General features: G+C 40.7%; 1 protein-coding gene across 7 annotated transcripts in view; it reads left to right on the top strand.

Annotated features, from left to right (window-relative positions):
* Enpp2 (ectonucleotide pyrophosphatase/phosphodiesterase 2) overlaps positions 1-22,937 on the top strand; it is a 109,955-nt gene that overhangs the window by 15,210 nt on the left and 71,808 nt on the right. For 2 of the 7 annotated variants that reach the window (XM_090339314.1, XM_090339311.1), the window contains exons 1-3: positions 12,196-12,306; positions 12,526-12,628; positions 20,667-20,822. In XM_090339314.1, coding sequence (XP_090195440.1) covers positions 12,274-12,306; positions 12,526-12,628; positions 20,667-20,822 — 292 coding nt within the window. In that variant the 5' untranslated portion in view covers positions 12,196-12,273. Of the gene's footprint in view, positions 1-12,194; positions 12,307-12,525; positions 12,629-20,666; positions 20,823-22,937 lie in introns of those variants that run through there. The other 5 variants (XM_090339317.1, XM_090339315.1, XM_090339313.1 and 2 more) reach the window with 3 other exon arrangements.

The raw sequence follows: 22,937 nt of genomic DNA, 5'->3' as shown, positions 1-22,937 counted from the left end.
GACTGGCTTTTTGCCTGGGTTTGCCTCAAACCACAATGTTCCTAGTCTCTGCCTCCTATTTAGTTGGGATTATAGGTGTGAGCCCCTGTGTCCAGAAGGGAGGATTTTCTTTTAATGGTGTACTATAATAAGAAATAATTAGAAGCTAGACTAGGGTTTGGTAGACTTGACTTTGAATGACAGATCTGTCTCTGTTGGATTTGTAAACTTGGGCGAGTTACTCAAACTGTCATGAACCTCTGTATAAAAGGATGAAGCAATATGTCCTTTGCAAAATCACTGAGATGATTCAGTGAGATCATGTCTGTTAGGTGTTCAGTCAATATAGTTGCTGCTATTAATGATGAATACCACATAATTTTGTTTAATCATTCTGACCCATCTATGAAGAAGGGCTGGGACAATTTCCTTCTCTCCCCTTATTTCTTACTATGAGGAACTGGAGATCTAGAGATTTCCTAAGGCACACAAGGCCACATGACTGGTCATGATTCTGATCAAGTCTGGCAGTCAGGATTTCAGTGATGAACGCATTGTATAACATCTCTCCTGAGAACAGCAGATGTGTAGCAGACCAAACCAAGGCCCCAGACTTGTGCATTCTCTTGCATGACATGCCGCTGGCCATTTGAGGATACAGATTTTCAGGGTACAGTGGCTCTTGGGTGCAAGGGAGGGTGGGAGAACTGTGCGGGTAGGAGAGGCAGTGCATGGTCGTTCATCAGACACCTGAGATGTGGATTGATCCAGAAGTACATCCCTTCACCTCTTGCCTACAGTGGTACATATAAGATGTTATCTATTAATCCCTGTCTATCCCCTCTCTAGAGGTATTTCCTCTAGGAGATGAGGTACTCAGAAAAAAGTATTCACAGGGGCCTGGAGTCTGGCCTAGTGGTACAGTGCTTGCCTAGCATGCACGAAGACCCGGGTTCAATTCCTCGGTACCCCACATACATAGCAAAAAGCTGGAAGTGGTGCTGAGACTCAAGTGGTAGAGCTCTAGCTTTGAGAAAGCCCAAGGACAGTGTTCAAGCCCTGAGCCCAAGCCCAGAACTGGAAGAAAAAAAAGTATTCACAATACAGGGATCCTTAATTTTCCTTCTATTTATCTAGACAAAAGTAAACCTGAACTCTGGTTATTGGATTTAATTGGGATGGTGTTTTGTTGATTATTACAGAAACAAATCAGTTTCCTAGGGGAATTCTATGACAAGAGTAAAATTTTAGATCCCTACACTATGAAAGAACTTTAGATGTCATAAAGCCAATCTTTCTCTGAGTTGGTACAGGACAAGAATTTCAGACTGATATTCCCTAGGCCCTGCTTCAATATTGACTGTGAAGTTGTTTTGTTTTTGTTTGTTTGTTTGTTTTGGTAAGGGAACTTCTTTGATGGTCTAACACTAGGGATGAAGAAAAAGTCTCTAAAGAAGTAAAACATGATTATTTATAACTTCTTGATTTGCCTGAGGAAGCATGTGACATAAATCTTGTCTATCTGTGCTGCTTTTTGAGTATTTCAGGAAGACAGCGTGCACACACACACACACACACACACACACACACACAACCACCACCATATTTTCTTTATCCATTTGTGAGTTGTTAGGTAACTCAGCTGATTCCATAATTTGGCTTATTTTGGATAGAGATGCAATAAATACGGCTATGTAGATATAGCTGATATAGATATAGATTCTTTTTTTTTCTTTTTAATTTGTGTTTATTCAGTTTTTGTTTGTTTGTTTGTTTGCCAGTCCTGGGCTTGAGCTCAAGACCTGAGCACTGTCCTTGGACTTTCTCAAGACTAGAACTTTACCACTTGAGCCTCAGCACCACTTCTGGCTTTTTTCTATGTATGTGGTACCGAGGAATCGAACCTGGGTTTTCGTGCATGCTAGGCAAGCACTCAACCACTAGGCCAAACTCCCAGCCCCATAGATTCTTTTAGATATATGCCCAACTACTTTTAGGGGTGTGTGTGTGTGTGTGTGTGTGTGTGTGTGTGTGTGTGTGTGTGTGTGCTGGTTCTAGGGTTTAAACTTGGGGCCTGATGCTCTCTCTTCCCTTAGCTTCTGTAATGTGAGGTTTTAGTGAGAAGACAGTTTTCTGCCTGAGCACGAGCAGACCTGGTCTCTAGTCAGAAGCATATTAGCTTTGGGACAGTTTATGCCCAGTCTTTCAGCTTTATTGATTGTAAAGTTTAGGTGTGAAATGTGTCTTGGTTGCTGTCTCATACTTACCATGACCTTTGCTGTTGCTTGTCTTTAAAGGAGTTTGGCTCAAATCCAATTGTTCTTTTTCTTCCATTTGCACACCGGTTCTCCTGACTGTGTAGTTTATTGCCATTAAGATCCAAGATTTTAGGAGAATATTGGTTTCTCTTGTAGGCCATGGTAGTTGAAAGTGAAATGACACATGAACTCTGATGAATGTGCTAGGACAGAGCCATTCTGAGGACCTGAATGGCTCTGACAGAATCTCAAGAAATCACCTTATCCTAAGGATGGAGAGTTCAGTTGCACACAGGGCATAGTTCTAAGAGGCGACATTCAGATTGAAAATACTCCAGTACCCAGGTAATTCTGAACATGACTTTGAATGCAAGACCTGAGTTTGTAGGTTCCCTTCTGTCCACTCTCCCTTCCTGCCCTCCCTCCTCGCTGCTGCGGATTGAATCAAAAGCCTCAAGGATGCTAGGCAAGTACTCCACAGCTTGAACTGTGAATCAGCCCTTTGGTTTATGAAGCTGAGTCTTGCTACCTTTTTGTCAGATCTGGCCTTGAACCTCTAATCTCTCTAATCTTTCTGCCTCTGCCTCTAGAGATATTCTAGATGTGTGTCACTATCCCAGCTTCATGTTTTCTTTCCTGTGGATAACAGGTATTTTGGAATTTGTTTCTCTGTTGAAGCAAATTTACTAGGCCGCTTCCATGTGGTTAATCAGAGATAAGAATATCACAGGATTTTTTCTATCTGGGCTGGCTTCAAACCACAGATCTCAGATCTCAGCCTCCTGGGTGGCTAGGATTACGGACGTGAGCCACTGGTGTCTGGCTAGGTCTGTTTTTAGACAGCAGCTTTACTGTGATACAGTTTGTGTATCATAAACTTCACTTTTTGAGCTGTTCATTTCAAATGGCTTTTAATATATTTACAGATATACAGTGTCACCATTACATACTTTTAGAACTGTGTTATACATTGTTTCTATTTTATTACTCTTTCCCCTAGTTGTTACACCCCCATTGATGGACAGCCACTAAGCTTTCTTTCTGTATGAGATTGCCTCTTCACATAAATCCAGTGATTGAGTGTGTAGAGCACCAATCTTGAGTAAAAACAAAAACAAAAACAAAATCAGATGCTCATAGTGGCTCAGGCCCATAATTTAGCTTCTAGGGAGATAGAGATTAAAGGATCAAAGTTTCAGGCCAGACCAGGTATTAAAGTTTGAGAGACTGCATCTCATTCAGTGGCTGGCCATGGTGACAGAGAAAGACAATGACAGGGCACAATGTTAAATACCTGTCACCCCCAGTGACACAGGGAAAACACAACTAGTGAGGATCACAGCCTAGGCCAGCTTAGGCAGGAAGCAAGACCTTACATAGGAAATAACCAAGACAGACAGGAGTTGCCTGCCTCTCGAGCAATAGGTCCTGATACGAATCTTCAGTTTAAAAATATGCTCCCTATCTCAGGGAGAAGCACTCAGTCTTTCACCATTGCTGTGGAATTTTTTATTTTTTATTTTCATTTGTGGTAGAAGCTTTTGATCAGGAAAGTCCCTTCCACAACAATCTGCTGACCATGGCCTGCTGCTCCAGGAATCTCAGGCTGCAGTTTTGCTTCCTCCTTGAGAGAACCCAGAGCGCATGCTTGCTGACACCATTCCAATAAGCGAGCATCCACTGCCTGGTGGAGTTGAGTTCAAACACGTTCCTTGAGTTGAAACTCAACTTCTCAGGGCTTTCCAGTCCAAATATTTACTACCATTGAATCCTCTTCAAAGCTGTCTCTAGACTCACCCCACCTTTGCCAAATAAGGGGCTGATTGTTGTTTCTTGAGATTAGAGAGTGGGAAAAAGGATATTGTGTAACCTAGTAAGTATAGTATGATGCAGTACAGTGTAGTATAGTCTGTCATCTCAGTATAATTCTAGGAAAGCATCTATTAGTGGGAGGACATCTTGCTAGATGCTGAGTATACATCTTACTGTGTTATACCTGACAATGGCCAACACAGTGTAACTTCTATGTTTTAAGTACTTGGCTACTTACTTAACATATGTTATATAATGAGGACTTTGTCTTAATCCTATGTGGTAAGAACTATTCTTCTTTCTAAAGAAATTCATAATTTAGAGAAATCAAGTCTCATGGCCCAAAGAAGCAGATACAAGTCTGTATACTTCCAAACCCAAAGTCTTAGCCCAAATACTTACACTTTTATTGCCAAGGCAATAAAATAAAATAATAAACAAAAATGAAAGGATTGATTTCTGTATTTGTAGAATCACAAAACCTATATGGTAATGGCTAATATTTATTCTTTGTTCCACACAGTCCACTACACTACTTTTATTTAAAAAAAGTCATAATTGAGGAAGTACAGTCTCAGGCACACAAGTTGTATGTGTATCTCTATCAGATCCAGAATTCAAACTCTCAGCCTGAATAATGTTTGTTTATTTGTTCTACTCTCTGGGGATTAATTTTTTATTGATAAGGCAAGAAATACTCAAAACAAAAGCAGAAGCATACAGGAAACTCTAGGGAGGCAAGAGATTATCTTGGGTAAAATCTTCCGACTCATGAAATGAAGATGATACAGAGAAGTGTCCTAGGAAGGTCGACAGAGGACTTGAGACTGGAGTGAGCAGAGCGGCTGCCCAGCCAGGTGAGGGCAGGTCAGTGTGGCCCCCTGCCAAGTGACACGTGACTCGAATCTTCATAAATACATGGGAATTTGCCAAGGAGATTAACTGAAGGGGGCATTTGAGGCCAAAGCAACCAAATATTATTAAGGAATTGAGGTGTGAAAGAATACAACTTAATCAAGAAATAGCAAATCTTTCTATAATTAAGAAAACAACTATTTATTAAGCATTATTCTGTGATTTGTGGTGATTAACATAGATTAGTTCGTGTAATACTCTCAAGAATCCTGGGATGAATAAGACAAGAAAATGGAGTCTTAGCATAAGGAATTTTCTCAGGCTCGGGTCATACAAGGGCCCGTAGTTCAACAGTGTTGGTAGTTAGGCTGAGTCCTAAGAGCTTAGTTTTGGATTTGGGGTCTTAGGTGTCTTGCTAAGGACTTGGGATTCTTTTTTTATCCTCCAGGTCAGTGGCACTCAGGTCTGTACTAGAATCACCTTATGGTCTTGCTGTAACACAATTGTGGACTCTACTCTTAGAGTCTCTGATTGGTTTAGTTTGAGGAGAGCTCTGGATACATAGTCTAGAAGCTTCAGGGTGATTCTGTCCGTGCTGCTCCAGGGACTATACTTTGAGGGTTGTATGAGAGGAGCTGCTAAAAGATTTTAAGTTTCAGAGGAAAGCCATCGGTTTAGCACTTTCTCTAGGCCTCTCTGGGTAATGAATGGAAATGAGTTACAGGACGTATAAAAGAGGATCTGAAGATACGGTGTGGTGTGATGATGGGGTAGGATAGGGTGCACACAGGAAGAAGACTTTGGAGAATAGTAAAAATCAAAGCGGGTTAAGTTAAAAATCACAAAGGAAGAGAATATAGGTTCTGAAAACACTCAGCAAGTTTGGATAAATAATGGAAACATAATTGTATTTAATAACAGATTTAGACATGGTGTCTACTGAGAAATAAGGTAAATTATTGTAATAGAACAATTTTGGAATTTTATGAAAAGAAATGAAGTGGCAGTCAAGTACACCTGTAACTCCAACTATTTGGGAAGTAGAGGTGGGGGATATTACAAGAATTGCCATCAGGAGGCTGGCAAAAAATGATCAAGAACCTGTCCGTCTCAGCGTACAAGCTGGGCGTGATGCTCATGGCTGTCGTTGCAGCCACATGAGAGGTATAGCTAAGAGGGTCCTCTTTGGAGCCCACTCTGGGCAAAGCTGAAACCCGGTCTGAAAAATGATAAAGGGCTGGTGATCGAGCACCTGACTAACAAGATCTAGGTCCTGAGTTCAAATCCCAGTACTGTCAAGACCAAAAAGTCACTCAACTGGTTGTTGAGGTGGCTATGTTTGAGATGTGCTGAGTTTAGGCCTTGCAGTGTGTGTGTATAAGAGAGAGGGGGGAGGGAGAGAAAGAGGAAGGGAAAGAGGGAGAGGGAGGGAGAGAAAGAAAGAGAGACTCTGATGATTGTAGAGTAGGCTGATTTAGAAGATCTGTTTTATACTCCTGGCTCAATTCCTTAGTCATCATTTAGAAGTGACAATGAAGGGGACAGGGTGGGAATCTCCAGCCCTGTGGTTGAAGTTTGGTAAAACAATTTTACTTGTGGTTATTTCTCTACCCATTGGTGCTTGTCTATAGTACAATTCCATTACAAAGTAGATGCCGACATGAACGTATTCGAGAAGGTGGGTTTGTTCTCTCCACATGTCAGGATTGTGCCAAGATCCCTCTCTCCAGATGTTAGGGCTTTTTCTCTATTTGTTTGGCCATTTCTTCATATGCATGTTTCAGAGTAATGGCAGTAATATTGTTAAATTGAATTTTGAGTCAAAATATGCCATGATACGGTCGACTTAGGGACGAAACTGAGTTATTTCATTGGAACAATTCTTTTAGCACTTCAGTTATGAGTAACTAAATATACTTTTCCTGGCCAAGACCTATTGTATTGCTCTTGATTAAGGTCAATTTTCTTAGACAAATGTTCAAAACTGCCAGGTGTGGTGGCTCGTGCCTGTAATCCTAGCTACTCAGAAGGCTGAGATCTGAGGATCGTGGTTCCAAGCCAGCCCAGGCACTAAAGTCCATAAGACTCTTATCTCCAATTAACCACCAGAAAATGAGAAGTGGCATTGTGGCTCAAGGAGTAGGGCAGTAGCCTTGAGCTGAAGAGTTCAGGGACAACACCCAGGCCCATAGTTTCAGACCCATAACACCCCCCCACAAAAGGTATAAAACTATTAGCCATATCCTTTATTTTAAGTATTCAACACTAGATATTAGCAAATACATACACATAATCAAAAGAAGTAATTGTACTGAGTGTGTATTTGGCCATTGTAATTTTGTTGTTGTTGTTGTTACAGGATATCCCATTTAATTAAGTTATTTTTGTAGTGTGGGGTTTTGAACTCAGTCTTATGCTTATTAGTCAGGTGCTTTACCACTTGGATCACATCTCTAGCATTAATGGTTAAGTATTGGTTAACTCCAGAGTCACACTTACCACCCACCTGCCCCTCAACACAGTTTATTTACAAGCCTTTTCCAAACTCTCCTACTTTCTTCTTTTCTACCATCACCAGAGCAAGCAGCCATTCCTTGTCTGGATTATTTCATGGTTTTCAAATTGATCTACTATATCCATTCTTGATTTCCTCCCAATTTGTATCCACAATATAATGAGATTAGTGCTTCAAAATCCAATTTAATTTTTACCTTCTTAAGCCTTCTAAGGAATTTCCATTGTGTTAAGGATAAAGACAATACCACTAAGGCAACCCATGGAAAACCACATGAATGGTTTCTCCTAACCTTTCCAGTTCTATTTCATGATCTGTTGAGCCTACACAAAATGTTTTGCACATTCTGTCTCCTCTGTCCTAAATTCTTTCCTTTTCTCTGTCTAGAAGTTTCCACCCACTCCTCAAATCATAGTTCAATTGACAGACAACAAAATCACTTGTCCCCAGTAGGTCAGTTCTGAGTGCTCCATTCTCAGACCAACACATTCCTCTATATTTCTGCACTGATTTCAGTTGCAGTTTACAGTTGTGTGTCTGTTGGAGTAATGTGGAGGGCAAGGATGCTGTCTGGCTTACTTGCCTGTGGAGAAGTACTGACACTACTGGCACATGGTTAGAGTTGATGAATATCTTTGCTACAAATAGATATTTAGGGAGGGCAGAGATGCTTTCACTGTGGGATTCATTGCTTAGATTTATTAGGGAAGTAAGTATGATGTGTAGACATTTATAATGCACAATAAAGTCACCAAAATATATGCCAGTGTTGATTTCAGCTCATGGTTATATAGTAAGTGATAGAATAAGTCCTTTTTGCATTGAACAGGCACGTGCTATTTCTCTACTACAGAGAACCCCTAGTACCATGTATTATCTATGAAACCTTGCTTGTCTGTTTGCAATCTTAAGTGCTAGCAGCTTTGTACAAAACTGCACTCTGCATTGTGGAAGTGATTGAGTCCACCTCTTGTCAAAATTGACCAATCCCTTTCTAACAAATTGCTTCATTTTTATTGTATTTTATAGGGGTAATGTATAGAGGGGGTACAGTTACATTTGTCAGGTAGTAGGTGCATTACTTCTCATGGTTTTGTCCCCGTGGCCAATCCCTTTTGCAAAGATTGTTGTGCATTTGTTTTTACTCTGAATTTTCTCATTTTCCTCTACCACAGCAGAATTTAAAAACAAGACTTAAATAGTTTCAAAATGGACTATGAAGGCCATAAATATAGGTGTTGAGACCGCTGTTCCTCAGTAATTCTGAAAATCATGTGGTCGGTAACGATTTGACATCGTATAGCGTCTTTGAATTATTCTTGAAGTCATATTAAGCTGAATCATGCCAATTCTGCATAATGAAGGACTGGGAATCGACAAAGTTTTAGTCAGTTTATGATAACTTAAATATCACTGCAGGGAGCAGGAATGACACCCATTAATCACCTGTCCTTCAGATCTCACTGCAAACTCGAAGCCCTCTTATCTTAATCAGGGCTTGGGAACAAGGATTCATAGAATGATTTCATGAAAAGATAGACTGTACATTTGTATAAATGCGACTACTGTATTGCAATTAAGTAATATACACTACTGCTTTGTACCACCAGGAAGGCAAATAAACTGCTGTTCTGCTTCTTCGGATAGAGATGAGTCCTCTGCAGAGCAGCCCTAGTTTGCCACGAGGAATTCTAAACTGAAGTCCAATGAACAGGGCATGCCATTAAGTAATATACTGGCTTTGCAATATTAACTATGTTAAGCAAGTCCAACATACAGTGATTTATTCTAATGTTCTGTTTCTTTAAATATGGTTCTTATATGACTTAGATCAGAATAACCGATTGCTGTATTCTCTACCCCTTACGATTCTTTTCCTTTTCCTTATACTTTGGACTTAATGAATCCGAAACTTGCAGGGCAGGGCATAAACATCAGCACTTCAACTCCCTATCCCCAAAGTTCTTATGTTTGATAAAGTTGGAAAAACAGATTTCTAGGGGCTGAGATAGTTGAAAGATTTTTGCATCTAATTTTAGATTTTCTTCTGCCAGGGGGCAGTGTTCTCTGAAATATAGGTGGGTTAATAACCAGGCTGGAAGGTAACTTTTTAGGCTTTCTCATAGCCTTTCTTGTTTACTGAGCTGGCCCCATGTGATCTGCCATAATCTTAAACACCATAGCAGATGGACTTCCTTCATTTGGAGATTTCCCAGAAATGATTTTGACTCTGTTCTAGTCATTTTAGTTGAATTTCTCCATGTCTTTTATGCATAACCATGCTTTGAGGTGTTCTTAGTTTGAGATAATAAGGGCTAATTGCATTTTTCAGTTGATTTGATGCCTGAGGTAGGGACTTTAGTTGTGTCCCTGTCAATGAATTTATGAGGATGATCTGGTAGTAAAATCCCTTTTAACTATGACAGGATGCTGATGCTGAGGGTGAAGTAGAAGATAATGATGATGAGGATGATGATGATGATGATGGTGATGATGAGTATAGTGATAAATTCCTGATATATAATACCTGGTGGAAAATAAAGATCTCTGGCAGTGATGTTAACAGAAATTGACTGATGTGGATCCTTTTGGATAATAGATAACCAGTATGGAACCGTCCCCCATCCCCCGCTACCACCCTTAAGAGACTTTTACTTCTGAATAGCTAGTAGGGATATAAACAAAAGGAGTGAAATATAGTAAGGGTGATGTTCAACTCCGGAGGTCTGTTTTATCCCCCAAGGGAAACCTTCATTGTCTTCAAGTTGGGGTTCAGTAATCAAATATCATACAAAGTGTAAAGCTGTTGAACTGTCTGCCTGAGCAAAAGAGAGAGAGAGAGAGAGAGAGAGAGAGAGAGAGAGAGAGAGAGAGAGAGAGAGAGAGAGAGAGAGAGAGAGAGAGAGAGGTGGATTGTCAGAATTGTCAGCCCTGTGACATAAATGAAATAACAGGCTGAGCTCCTGGGGCCCATGCCTGTATAGTACTAGCTACTCTAAGGATTGTAGTTCAGAGTCAAGCCAGGCAGAACAGTCCTGAGGACTGTCATCTTCAATTAACCAGCAAAAGGTCAGAAGTAGAACTGTGGCTTAAGTGAAGTGTTAGTTTTGAGCAAAAAAAAGCTAAGTGATAGCACACAGGCCCTGAGTTCAAGCCTCAGTACTGGCACAAAATAAACAAACAATAATAACAACAAAAAAACCCCAAATAAACAAAAAAAAGTCCTAGGATGGCCTTGATATTTTCCTTTTGGGATTATTGTTTCCCCCCTAAAATAAAAGGCTTGCATCTTGAAGTTTTAATATAAATAACTGAAAAGTTTAACTAAAGCAAAACACTTGCATAAACTTACAAGGCAGCCTGTCATGCTTGCAAATGCCCACAGCTAAAAGGATTGGAGAAGGACCACTTAAAAATCTGGCAGTATATATTTTCTTCTTCTCAATTAGTGTTACTAAATTCTAAAATTTGCTAATGAAACCCAGGCTTTCTATGCAACAAATGCCCCGTAAACAAAATCTTGCATTTGTGCTATCATGTTTTATAAGAGCAGAGCCTCAGCAACTAGCTGCTGGAGAATTTGTTTATGTATGCACATATGCGCTCTGCTGGAAGGATAGTCCGGGGTCTCAGCTTGTAGAATAAAGCCTCAAACAAACTGTCCCTCATTTGAATCCTAAAAGGATACATTATTTAAACAACTTTCAGATTTACAGCCCTCGATTTCTCCCCCTCCCCTCTAAAAGTGACAGGCTTTGCTGGCAAATTGCTTAATGAAAGAACTTTTAGCTTTCACAATAGCTTTAAAAAGGAGCTTTAAGAAGTAAAGGAGCTAACTAGGAGCCCGTTTCACAGGAAGATAGCTAGGGAAATCATGATTTAGATCTAAATTCTGGCTCCTGCCATTGAGATTTGCATCCGGAACTCACAAGCTAACTTTTCCCCACAGACTTCTTGATTCCTCATGCCTGTTCTTTCCTCCTTCCCTTTGCCCCCAGCAGGCTGAGGTTTTGTTTTGTTATGTTCTGTTTTTCATCAGGAACTGGTAGAGACTGGTTATTCTGTCTTTTCTTCATAGGGTGAGGATTAATGCTGCTTAGCTGGCTTTTTTTTTTTTTTTTTTGATAAAAGTTACTTCTCTGAAATACAACAGCAACTGGGGGGAGGGGAGGAGAAATAATACTATCTCTTGTATGAGTTGCAATTTGCAGCCTTCATCGTGAGAAACTGTATCTGAGAATGTGGTCATAGAACAGGACTGTTCAAACTGCCAGAAAAATAAATAAATAGGAAAGACAGGGAGAGTTATTAGGTTTATACATTATAAAACTTTCCTTGTTTTTTTTTTTAAATGAAGTAGTTGTGAGGTTGATGCTATTGAATAAGTACATTGTAATAAGTAAAAATGCTTAAAATTGGTAGAAAGCCTTAGTTCAGCTCTTTTTCCTTTTTTTTTTTTTGGAATCAGATAAAATACATTTGGTTTCTTTCTTTCTTTTTTGGACAAACCATGTTTGTGTGTGTGTGTGTGTGTGTGTGTGTGTGTGTGTGACGTTCTGATCACGCCTTGCTATTGGCCCAGCAGCAGAAGCACTCCTGCTAAGGCAGGAAAGTGCGAGGGGCGGGCCCGTCGGGGGGTGGGGACTCGAGCGTGAAGCCTTAAGCCTCTTAGGCTCCGAGTTGTAATTTGTGAACAAACTGTGATGAAATCAAGCTGTAGACAAATCAGAGGAGGCTGTCAACTTCCCAGGTGGGATTGGCTGGAGTTAATAGACAGCGCTCTGAGCCCCCACAGCACAGCCTTCTGTGAAGGCAGAGAGCTCTCGGCTGAAGGCTTTCCAAGAATTCTCTGACATGGCAAGAAGCAGCTCAGAGCCATCCTACCAGGTGGGAGACGGATGGCAGGCCAGGCAAAAATGCCCCCTCTTCACAGTCGGTTTCCTGAGACTTTGAAGTTGCTTTGTTTTTCAGACGAAGATAGCACCTTTCAGATGCATTTTGCAAAGTTGCAGGATTGGGCTGTGGAAATCATTTGCATTGCCTCACTGTAATGTGAGGTGAGCCTGCCTAGCTATGTTTGACAGTTCAATCTCTTTATTCCCACAGGTAATATCCCTGTTCACTTTTGCCATTGGGGTCAACATCTGCCTGGGATTCACAGCAAGTCGAATTAAAAGAGCGGAAACATGGGACGAAGACCCTCCCACAGGTAAGTGCAAGAATGATTTGAGTTTCCGTCTGCTGGTTACACTGAAAACATTATCTACCGAGTAACCAGAAAGCTCCTTAGGTGACTCATCTTTAAGATGATCTTTCAGGATCTCTTTAGTTCTAGATTTCTCTGGGATAAAACAAATTCTGTCTATAATTCAGATTTAAGTGGAGAAACTTTATTAATTGTTCCACAATGTATAAATGTTGAGGTACAATTAAAACTTTTCTTCTGAATGATGGGTGACATCGATTAAGATACCATTGCACTCATAAGTTAACATGTTGAACCGAAACCATTTTGCACAATGAAAGCTAATAGTGGCAACAACCTCTGTCCATAGACAAGGCTAAAACAGATGTGGTGAGAACAGGTGTTGGTTAGATATTTTGGAGGTACCTGAATCTGATTTGTTGTTATGTAATACAGAATGTAGTATCTGCTTCCACAAACTTCTGCCCTCGGAAAAGGAATGGAAACAAACAAACAAAAAAGGTACAGTAGGCTCCTTTTGAAACTTCAGAAATTTAGAACTTTGAGATTTATCTAAAGTAGGAAGACGCGAAAGAGCTTGACTCATTTGCAAGCCATCAAGGATTGATTCACACTTGGGTTTTCTTCTAGTGAAAGGGAAGGTAAGTTTTAATAGCTTTCCCTGACTTAGTTAACACAACCAAAGTGAAAGCATTTCCTTTTACAATGTGCTACCCCATGAGGGAGTGGGAATTCTTATAAAGGAGCTCCTTGTATATAGCCAGGGGCTTGCATGACCAGGTCTTAAGCAATGAGTTGGTTAATTTCCTGGAAATTGGAGCTGCTAATGGTTTGAGAATTTTAAAAAATTCAGTTCAGGGTACTCTAGGGGGCAATATTTTCTTGATTTTTCTCTGACATCTTAGCATGTCTGTCTTCTTGTGAATTTTATATATCTATATTTCTTCCTTGAGTGACTATGCAAAAATTCCACCTGTCCTCCTTGTACAGCCAGCATGGATTTTTATTGTTAGAATACAAGCGCTCATAGAATATGAATCTTCTTTACATCATGGGAATTATTCTGCCTCATGCCAGAGGTAAAGAGATGAATACTTAGAAGTAAGTGAGAGAGTTACATGCGGGGGTGAGATTTGGTGAGGAGTGAGAAAATAGTTCTTAAAAATTGTAGCCCTGTATAGCTGGGAATGTGGCTCAGTGGTGGACTGTTTGCCTAGTATGCACGAGGCCCTGGGTTCAATTCCTCTGTACCATATGAACAGCAACAACCAAAAAGTCATTACAGACTCAAAGAGTCAAATGTGCAAAATGAAGATGAGTTGTGCTCTGGGGGGGAGGCAGGGCGGGGATCACTGGGCTAAAAGAGAATGCTGTTTTTACTGATAGCAAGGGCCTCATTGTTAATTAGCTCATGCTCATGCTGCTTTTGACTGTAGATGGACCTGGCTCAAGGGACAGGTCCCTGGGCCAGCTAGGGTCTTGATGGTCAACTACTAGATTTTTTCTAATGCATCTAAGAGGAACTTCCCTCCTCCTGGTTTTTAAATATTACTTTGGCTAAAATTAATATTGAAGAAATTAAGTGATACTTTTCATATTGGTATTTGAACTCAGGGCCTTAGTACATGCTAAGTCCTCTATCACTTGAGCCACTTCACCAGCATTGATTAGGCTTGAGAGATGAAGTCTTACTTTTTCCCTCTGCCAGCCTGACCTGAGATATTCCTACATGTGCTTTCCAAGTCGCTGGGATGACAGGCTGGTGCCACCATGCTCAGCCAAAGGTGGCAATACAATCATTCAAACTGTTTTTTTTTTTTTTTCTTTTTTACCCTTGGCTGACTTTGAGCAGGATCCTCTGACCACTGCTTTTCAAATGAACCACTGCTGAGATGCTGTTTTCTTAATGAATGCATAAAATCAACACCCATTATTTTCATAGTTTGTGTTTTTGTGTTGTTATAGTGTGTGTGTGTGTGTGTGTGTGTGTGTGTGTGTGTGTGTGTGTGTGAAGAAACCAGTCCTGAAAGTTGTAGCTTGGCATTCTGGATCCTTGTAGCGTGTGGGTTTTTTGTGTTTTGTTTTTGTTTTTGGTCGATGGTGGGACTTGAACTCTGGGACAGGGCGCTGTCCCTGAGCTCTTCAGCTCAAGTGCTGGTCTACCCCTTGAGCCACAGCGCCACTACTGGTTTTCCGGTGATTAACTGGAAACAAGAGTCTCACGGACTTTAGTGCCTGGACTGGCTTTGAACTATGACCCTCAGATGTCAGCCTCCTGAGTAACTAGGATTACAGACTTGAGCCACTGGTGCTGGCCTCTGGGGTATGGTTTTAAACAAGTCACTTGTTTCCTTCTTAACTGACAATGAGGAATAATTTCTAGTTTTTCATTTGCCTTCTAGAATTAAAAAAAAAAAGGTTTCTAATCCTGTCCATTTTGTTTCATTGCCTCTTAAATGTGTGTGTTCTGTATGGAATAAAAAGCCTGAAAAATATATACTAGATTCATTTATCCTTTAAAACATTTTTATACAATACATTATTTCCATGTGATAAGAATTAAGAACGGAGTTAGTGTTACTCTGGAAAGGTCATACAGTCTACATTCTAGCCTGTAAATAAAATAAACTTAAATATATTACAAAACATTTGCTTCTGGAATTATTTGATAAAAATCATTGATTATTTTTAGTCTTTATAGTGTACATAAGTTAAGAGTAGTTAAACTTCTACCTGTATTAAGCTTAGTCTCAGGATGTAATGCAATTTAAATCTGAGTTTTAAGGATTTGGTATGCCTGTGAATTTATTAATTTATGTATTTGCCTTTATGTAGCTTAACTGCTTTTTTTTTGATGCTGTGGCTAACTTCTCCCAAAGGGGGAAAAAAAAGGCCAAAGATTTACTTTGGAAACTGGATGAAAACATACAGCTGAGAGTTTTTATATATTTTAAAATGTGATATGTGCTTTGAAAGAATGTTTCCTGAGTATTACATATGATTGATTATTCTAACTGTGAGCAAAGGTTTCACATCAGAAAACATAATTGGAGGAACTTCATTTTCCTAAAAGGGAAAATATTCCTATTTTAAACAAATACCTTTAGGCTCCAAAGCCCAGAGGGTCCTCATTCATATATGGGCAGCTGCAGCCTGGTCAGAGCATAGACCTTGTTTGAAAACCAGAGCCCCTTGGGGCTCGTCCACCATAGCAGTGTATCATCTGAATGTGTGTGTACCCTCCCTGCTGTACTGTGGACTGAGGTGTTCCTTTCAAGACTGTGACCTTGCAAACAAACTCATGATTAATTAACCAGCACGCTTAGTGGCTGGGTTGATTGTCAGAGGAGGTAATGGTGGAATAGGCCCTCTACTTTTGTAGAAAAGGATCTATAGATTTATTAAGAGGTATGAAATTGTAATCTTTTGGGGGTCTACATAAGTGATAGTAGGATAAATGAGATACCAGAAATTAATTTTCTGTTCTTTTTCTTATTGTTGACGGTGCTGCTTGAACTCAGAGCCTCACGCTTGTCTGACAGACATTCTCTTACATGAGGTTCTCCATGAGCCATTTAAGTGTTGATTACTTTTGAGACAGTGTTTTGATCTCTGACTGGGCCAGCCACAGCTGTGGTTTTGCTGCATTTCTGGCCTTAGAGGAGAAATTGACTGCACCAAGCCAGACAGTCTTTTGTTGTTCCTCAGACTGGCCTTGACCTGCGTCACTTCCTACATAGCTAGGATTACAGAAATCTACTTTCAAGGAAAGTTGATGGTTTCATCCTGAGTATCTGAGGCAGTCACTTAATTTTGATCTTTTTTTTTTTTGCCAGTCCCGAGGCTTGAACTCAGGACCTGAGCACTGTTCTTGGGCTTTCTTAAGACTAGAGCTCTACCACTTGAGCCACAGCACCACTTCTGGCTTTTTTCTTTTCTTTTCTTTTCTTTTCTTTTCTTTTCTTTTCTTTTCTTTTCTTTTCTTTTCTTTTCTTTTCTTCCTTCCTTCCTTCCTTCCTTCCTTCCTTCCTTCCTTCCTTCCTTCCTTCCTTTCTCTTTCTTTCTTTCTTTCTTTCTTTCTTTCTTTCTTTCTTTCTTTCTTTCTTTCTTTCTTTCTTCCTTTTTCATTGTTTATTCTTTTGTCAGTCATGAGATTTGAACTCCGGGCCTGAGCGCTGTCCCTGAGGTCTTCAGCTCAAGACTACCACCTTACCCCATGAGCCACAGCACCACTTCCAGTTTTCTGGAGGTTAATTGGAGATAAGAATCTCACAGACTTTCATGCCCGGCTGGCTTTGAACCAAGATTCTCACATCTCAGCTTCCTGAGTAGCTAGGATTACAGGTGGAGCCACTGGTGCCCGGCTACTTCTGGCTTTTTTCTATGTAAGTGGTACCGAGGAATTAATCAAATCTGGACCGTTGTGCATGCCAGGCAAACACTCTACCACTAGGCCACACTCCTGGCCCTTGATTGACCATTAAGACTGAAATAATGTAGGTGCACAAAGGTGTTAGATAGTCACACACATTTTTGTGTGTGCACTTTTGCAGCACCACTGGGGACTCTATAAAAGCTTTTGACTTGTGAAAATTTTTCCAGTGGACAAGTATAAATGAACTCTATTCTCTGAGATATAAACAATTTAATACCTAAATGACAAGGGAAACTTACGAGCTTGTGACTCCCTGCCTCCTAGATACTTGATTGCTTAGTTGAATTTATCATTATTTTCAGTGGCTTCAAAAGACAAATCACATTTATAGATAAACGTGACATGAGGTGTGCTGCTAACAATTTTATGAGAAAATAGAAAATGGTACAAGGGGTGGGAAGACTCATGTTCACTTGATAATTTTAGGAATCTCACTCTAGCTTTGAAAGCAGAATGGAGGAAACTCTCAGGCTTATAGCTGCAGCCATTATTAGTACATTTCAGGAAAACAATCTTAGACATATTGTAGAACGCAATATTTTAACGTTAAGTCTAATTTGAGAGATTGAGGAATTTAAGTCATTGAAATGGAATGATCTAATTTAGAGTCTCAGGAAGACATAGGTATTTTGCATACTTTTGTTGTTGTTGTTGTAGGGCTTGAACTCAGGATCTGGGCACTGTTCCTGAGATCTTTCACTCAAGGCCAGCACTCTACTACTTTGGGCCACAGCACCATTTCTGGTTTTCTGGTAGTTAATTGGAGATAAGAGCATTACAGACTTTCTTGCTCAGGCTGACTTTGAACCACAAACCTCAAATAGCCCCCTGAGTAGTTAGAAATACAGACACGAGCCACCAGCACCTGGCTTTATATCCTTTTGTTAAATGGTGCTGGTATACTGAGTTTCCACTTATCCTAACGTTGTGGGGTGTCCTCTATCATGTTAATATATCCATGAATCTCATCTTGATTGTCATCCATGCTGTCTTTGGACGTCCTTATGGCCTATACTTGAAACAGCAGCAGAAAGAAGGAATAGCCCCAGCCAGTGACTCATTCTTTCAGTAAACACTGAGAATGAAGGAGGTAGGAGGGTCAGATAGGTAGCAGTGTCTTACACTCTGGAAGCAACTCCAGCCTGCTAGAGGAAATAGAAGAGCGCATCTTCCAGCTTTAGGCTAAGCTCACTCAGCACTTTCAAATATATGTGTGTATGTATGTAGGTACGTGGGTATACATATATTTTTGACAAGTTTATTTGTAAGTTTAACAAGCATAATTGACCTAAAGACCTCATTGGAATAAGTGTGTGTGTGTGTGTGTGTGTGTGTGTGTGTGCGTGTGTGCGTGCCAATCCTGGGACTTGAACTTAGGGCCTGGGCACTGTCCCTGAGTTTCTTTTACTCAACCACTTGACCCACAGCTGTACTTCCAGCTTTTGGGTGGGGGTAGTTTATCAGAAGTAAGAGTATCGTGGACTTTCCTGCTTGACTGACTTTGAACCATGATCATCAGATTTCAGCCTCCTGAGTAGCTAGGATTACAGGTATGAGCTACTGGTACCCAGTTTTTAACCATTTGGAAAGACATCTCTAAAATCCATCTAAAAATGGATTTTCTCCTGACCGTAACTGGACCCGGACCTAACTCCATCTTAACTGGCAGAGCTCATCCTCCTCTCAAGTTTATACTGAAGTTCACAAGGAAGAGAAGGAATCTTGACATTATTTCCTCCTAATAAGACCAAAAACCTAACTACAATACAATGATACACAACACACATTAGTCTGTTACATGATGCTAGTGTGAATGACTTATTATTTTATTCTAAAGCACTTGGAAACAAAATCCTGTTAGAGGGGTAATCAACATGTTATGAAATGAGGACAATGCAGTTTATGAATAGAGAGCATTTCACTCGTGTGGGAACAAATGAAGTGTAGTTAGGAGAAAAACAGTGGGACCCTCAGTTACACACACTTTAATGACAGGACTTGCATGAATGTAAAACATTCAATTAAAAATATTGACACTACAAATTTATACTGTAGCTATTATACATATGCACAATGCATTCTATAGCTGCCAGGTTTACTTATTTTTTTTTAAAGGGAAGCGTAAGTTACACTGTGGCTAAGACTTGAGAGCCCACATTCTATCACAGTGATGTGTGGTTAGCCCCAATTGCTAAATGCTTGGATTGAGTCATAACCAGTTTTATTGCAAAAGGATCCTGCACACATTTAGTCCCCAAAACAGTACTTAATAGCTTCCCAACAAGTCATAATGTTATAAAGCCATGTGCTGTGAGAAGTAAGACATGTCATCCATCCCTCTGCCTGTTAGTAACCTGTCACCCCAAACCATTGGGCCCCTCCTTGCGGCCTGTAAACAGACCTCCCTTCCCCACTCCTCCTGAGTGAAAGGTACAACGACATATGTAGGAATGCAACATACTAGAATTAAGCCAAAGAATTTTACAGATTTTTACCACAAAATGCCATAAAATTCTGCTTCTTCTGATGCTTTCTCTCTCCATTATCTGATGAGACAACTGGAGGACTCTTGGTGTGGATGGCACACAGATCAGTGTTTCAAACAATACCCCGTGCCACTTCAGTGGCCTCCTAATGCCCACCAGTGGCTCCGAATCCTCAGATCAGTTTTGAGATCCTAGACGACCTTTTTAACTGACTTCTGAAGAGGCAGATTCTAGACAAGATGGTTTTTCCATTTCTGTTAAGAATAAATCTCTCAAAACTGGGACTGCTTTTGCTGGCAGCTGTTGGCCTTTCTTGCAGGGCTGCAGGGTTGGTGTGGGTCTTTTGCTTGGTTGAGGCCTAAGTGCTTTCAATTTTGACTATTGTTTCTCTTACTGGCCATCTTGCCGATTTGAAATTTTCCTTGGTGTGTGTGTGTGTGTGTGTGTGTGGACACTGGGGCTTGAAGTCAGGACCTTGCTTTCTCTTTTGGGCTTTGTTGTTATGTTGATCATGGGGCTTGAATTCCGGGCCTGGGCACTGTCTCTGAGATTTTTTGCTCAAGGATAGTATTCTTTCATTTTAAGCCCCAGCTCCACTTGAGTTTTTAGGGGATTAATTGGAGATAAGAGTCTCACAGATTTTCTACTTGGCCTGGCTTCAAACCACAATCCTCAGATCTCAGCCTCCTGAGTAACTAGGATTAAAAGTTGTGAGCCACCCGTGACTAGCTTTCCTTTGGCTTCTTTGCTTAAGGCTGGCACTCTACTACTTGCGCCACAGCTCCAGTTCTGGCTCTTTGCTGATTAATTGGAGATGAGTGTCATTGTATTTTCTGACTGGGCTGGCTTTGAACCTCACTCAGCCTTCTGAGTAGCTAGGATTACAGGCATGAGTCACTAGCACCTAGCTGAAAGCTTCAGTTTCGTAGGGGAAAAATGATCAGAATCCCTGGATGCAGTTCTATTTGGTCACAACTCTGGTCACCCATTGGGAGCAGGTGATGGGAAGTGTGTGGGGGGAGGGAGGGTGTTTCTCACACAGTCTGCTCCTGGCTGGCGCCACTTCCCCTGGTGACATGACCTGCTCTTCAAGTCACTCACTGCCTTTTATTCCTTGTAGTATTATCAGACTCCCCTTGGACCAACACTTCCGGATCATGCAAGGGTAGATGCTTTGAGCTCCAGGAAGTTGGGCCTCCGGAGTGCCGGTGTGACAACCTGTGTAAGAGCTACAGCAGTTGCTGCCATGACTTCGATGAACTGTGTCTGAAGACAGGTAAGTCCCCGCTACCTGCTGCGGTGCACACTAGAGCCTCCTCAGCTTTGGCCCATTGCTTCTTGAATGATCATTGATTCTATGGGGAGCACAGTCGGTGCCAATAACTTACAGTCAACCACTGACATTGCTGAAAAGAGTTCTTTCCAGCTGCAGGGTTTAGATGCTGATTTTGAAAGCATTTTTTTTGTGGTCACGCTGTGGTTTACCTTCATTAGTTCCAGCTCTTCCTGAAATTTCCACAGTCACTGTTCAATCACATGACTAGAACTGCGCACATTCTCATAGTGTTGGGTAAAAAACAAACAAACAAAAAAACCACTCATTTTCTATGTAAATGAAGAGTTTATAAAATTCCATTTAGCATCTTGTACTCCGGGTAGCTACGAAATCTTCTAAACTTTTCTTGGTTTGCTTTGTGTTTCCTCTATACCAAAGTAGTCCTTAGAGCATATGAACTGTTGAACAAATGCACATGAGCCACAGGGAGGGGATTTTGCCATCTTGTTACCCATTAAAAAAATTAGAGAGAGGGAGAGGGAGAGGGAGAGGGAGAGCGAGAGTGAGAGCGAGAGAGAGAGAAAGAGAGAGAGAGAGAGAGAGGTAATGCACTTACGACCTGGCAAATGTAACTGTAACTCCTCTATACATTACTCTGACAATAAAAAACATTGAAACATTTTTTCAGATTTTTGCACCAGCTTGCAGCCTCACCCCTGGTCAAACCATCCAAGAGTGATGGGGGCCAACCCATTCTCAATGCTAGTAGAAACATATGTCATGGCTTCCTTGAGAAATCATTGCTGAGACATCTGTTGCCCTTGACAAGTTATGTCAACCTTCCAAGTTCTGGTCTGAAGTCCTACAAAGATGTGTACACCATGGGACTGTGACTAAGCTCTCTGCCTGAAAGTAGCTCAAGCCTTTCCTCCTAGATTAAATAGACTGTAATAACATTTTTTTTTTTTTGCCAGTCCTGGGCTTGAGCTCAGGGCCAGAGCCCTGTCCTTGGACTTTCTCAAGGCTAGAGCTCTACCACTTGAGCCTCAGCACCATTTCCAGCTTTTTTTTTCTATGCATGTGGTACCGAGGAATCGAACCTGGGTCTTCCTGCATGCTAGGTAAGCACTCTACCACTAGGCCAAACTTCCGGCCTGTAATAACATTTTATAAAACATTTTTGTGTGCAAAGGCAGCATATGCTGAATGGAAGAATCAGATATCAAATAACAATAAACAATGGAAGGAGGAAAGAAAAGTCCCAGGGATTCTGCTATGCAGACACAAGTAGTCTAGAAACAAAGTTTCAGTATAAATTCTTTCTGTGCTTCATGGCTATGTGTGTGTTGTGGTGTGTGTGTGTGTGTGTGTGTGTGTGTGTGTGTGTGTGTGTGTGTGTGTGTGTGTATAGCAGTATTTGCATCTATAAGCTTTGATACATATCTTCCTTTAAAATGGCTATATTGGTATTTCCTTGAGCAGTTGAAGCTTAAATTCATTGAATAATTCACCAATATTTATGTTAACTCCAATTTTGCTTCTATGACTAATACAGCATAGTTTGCTGGGTTCTTTGTGTGTGACAGTGTTTCCAAGTTGGAATGCAAGCTCTGCGAACACAGGGCTCATTTTTGAACATAGACATCATAGGATGAAGATGGTTGAATTTATGAATCAATGAACATTCTCAATGTCTTGAATTTCAAGAATCACAGTTTACTTTTCATGACTATTACCAATGAAAGTTAATAAATATCAATGAATGCCTACCATGTATTGGCCACAGTGTTACAGTGAGTCTGAGACTGGAGTTATAGTGGTGAAAAGAGCTTTGTAGTCTATGGGATGAAAGTCAAACAAACAAACAAACAAACAAAAATAAAGCACAGTGATTCACATGAAAAGGTTATTTTATATCTCTCAGAAGAGTTGAACTATGAGCTATCTATCAGTCAAGGATGCTCAGACAGTGATCTGTCTAGGCCCTATCCACTGAGAGGCAATTCTATTGTAGATACAGCCACATGCAGGTCATAAGTGAAAACTGTGAGTGTTTTAATGTTTTTTCACTTTCCTCCCTCCATCCCCTGCCCCTCCTTCCTTCTCTCCCTCCCT

This window comes from Megascapheus bottae, chromosome 9, assembly GCF_031878675.1.
Source record: "Megascapheus bottae isolate mThoBot1 chromosome 9, mThoBot2.hap1, whole genome shotgun sequence".
NCBI classification, from domain to species: domain Eukaryota; kingdom Metazoa; phylum Chordata; class Mammalia; order Rodentia; family Geomyidae; genus Megascapheus; species Megascapheus bottae.
Note: the sequence above shows the minus strand (reverse complement) of the source record. Positions and strands in the feature narration are given on the sequence as shown.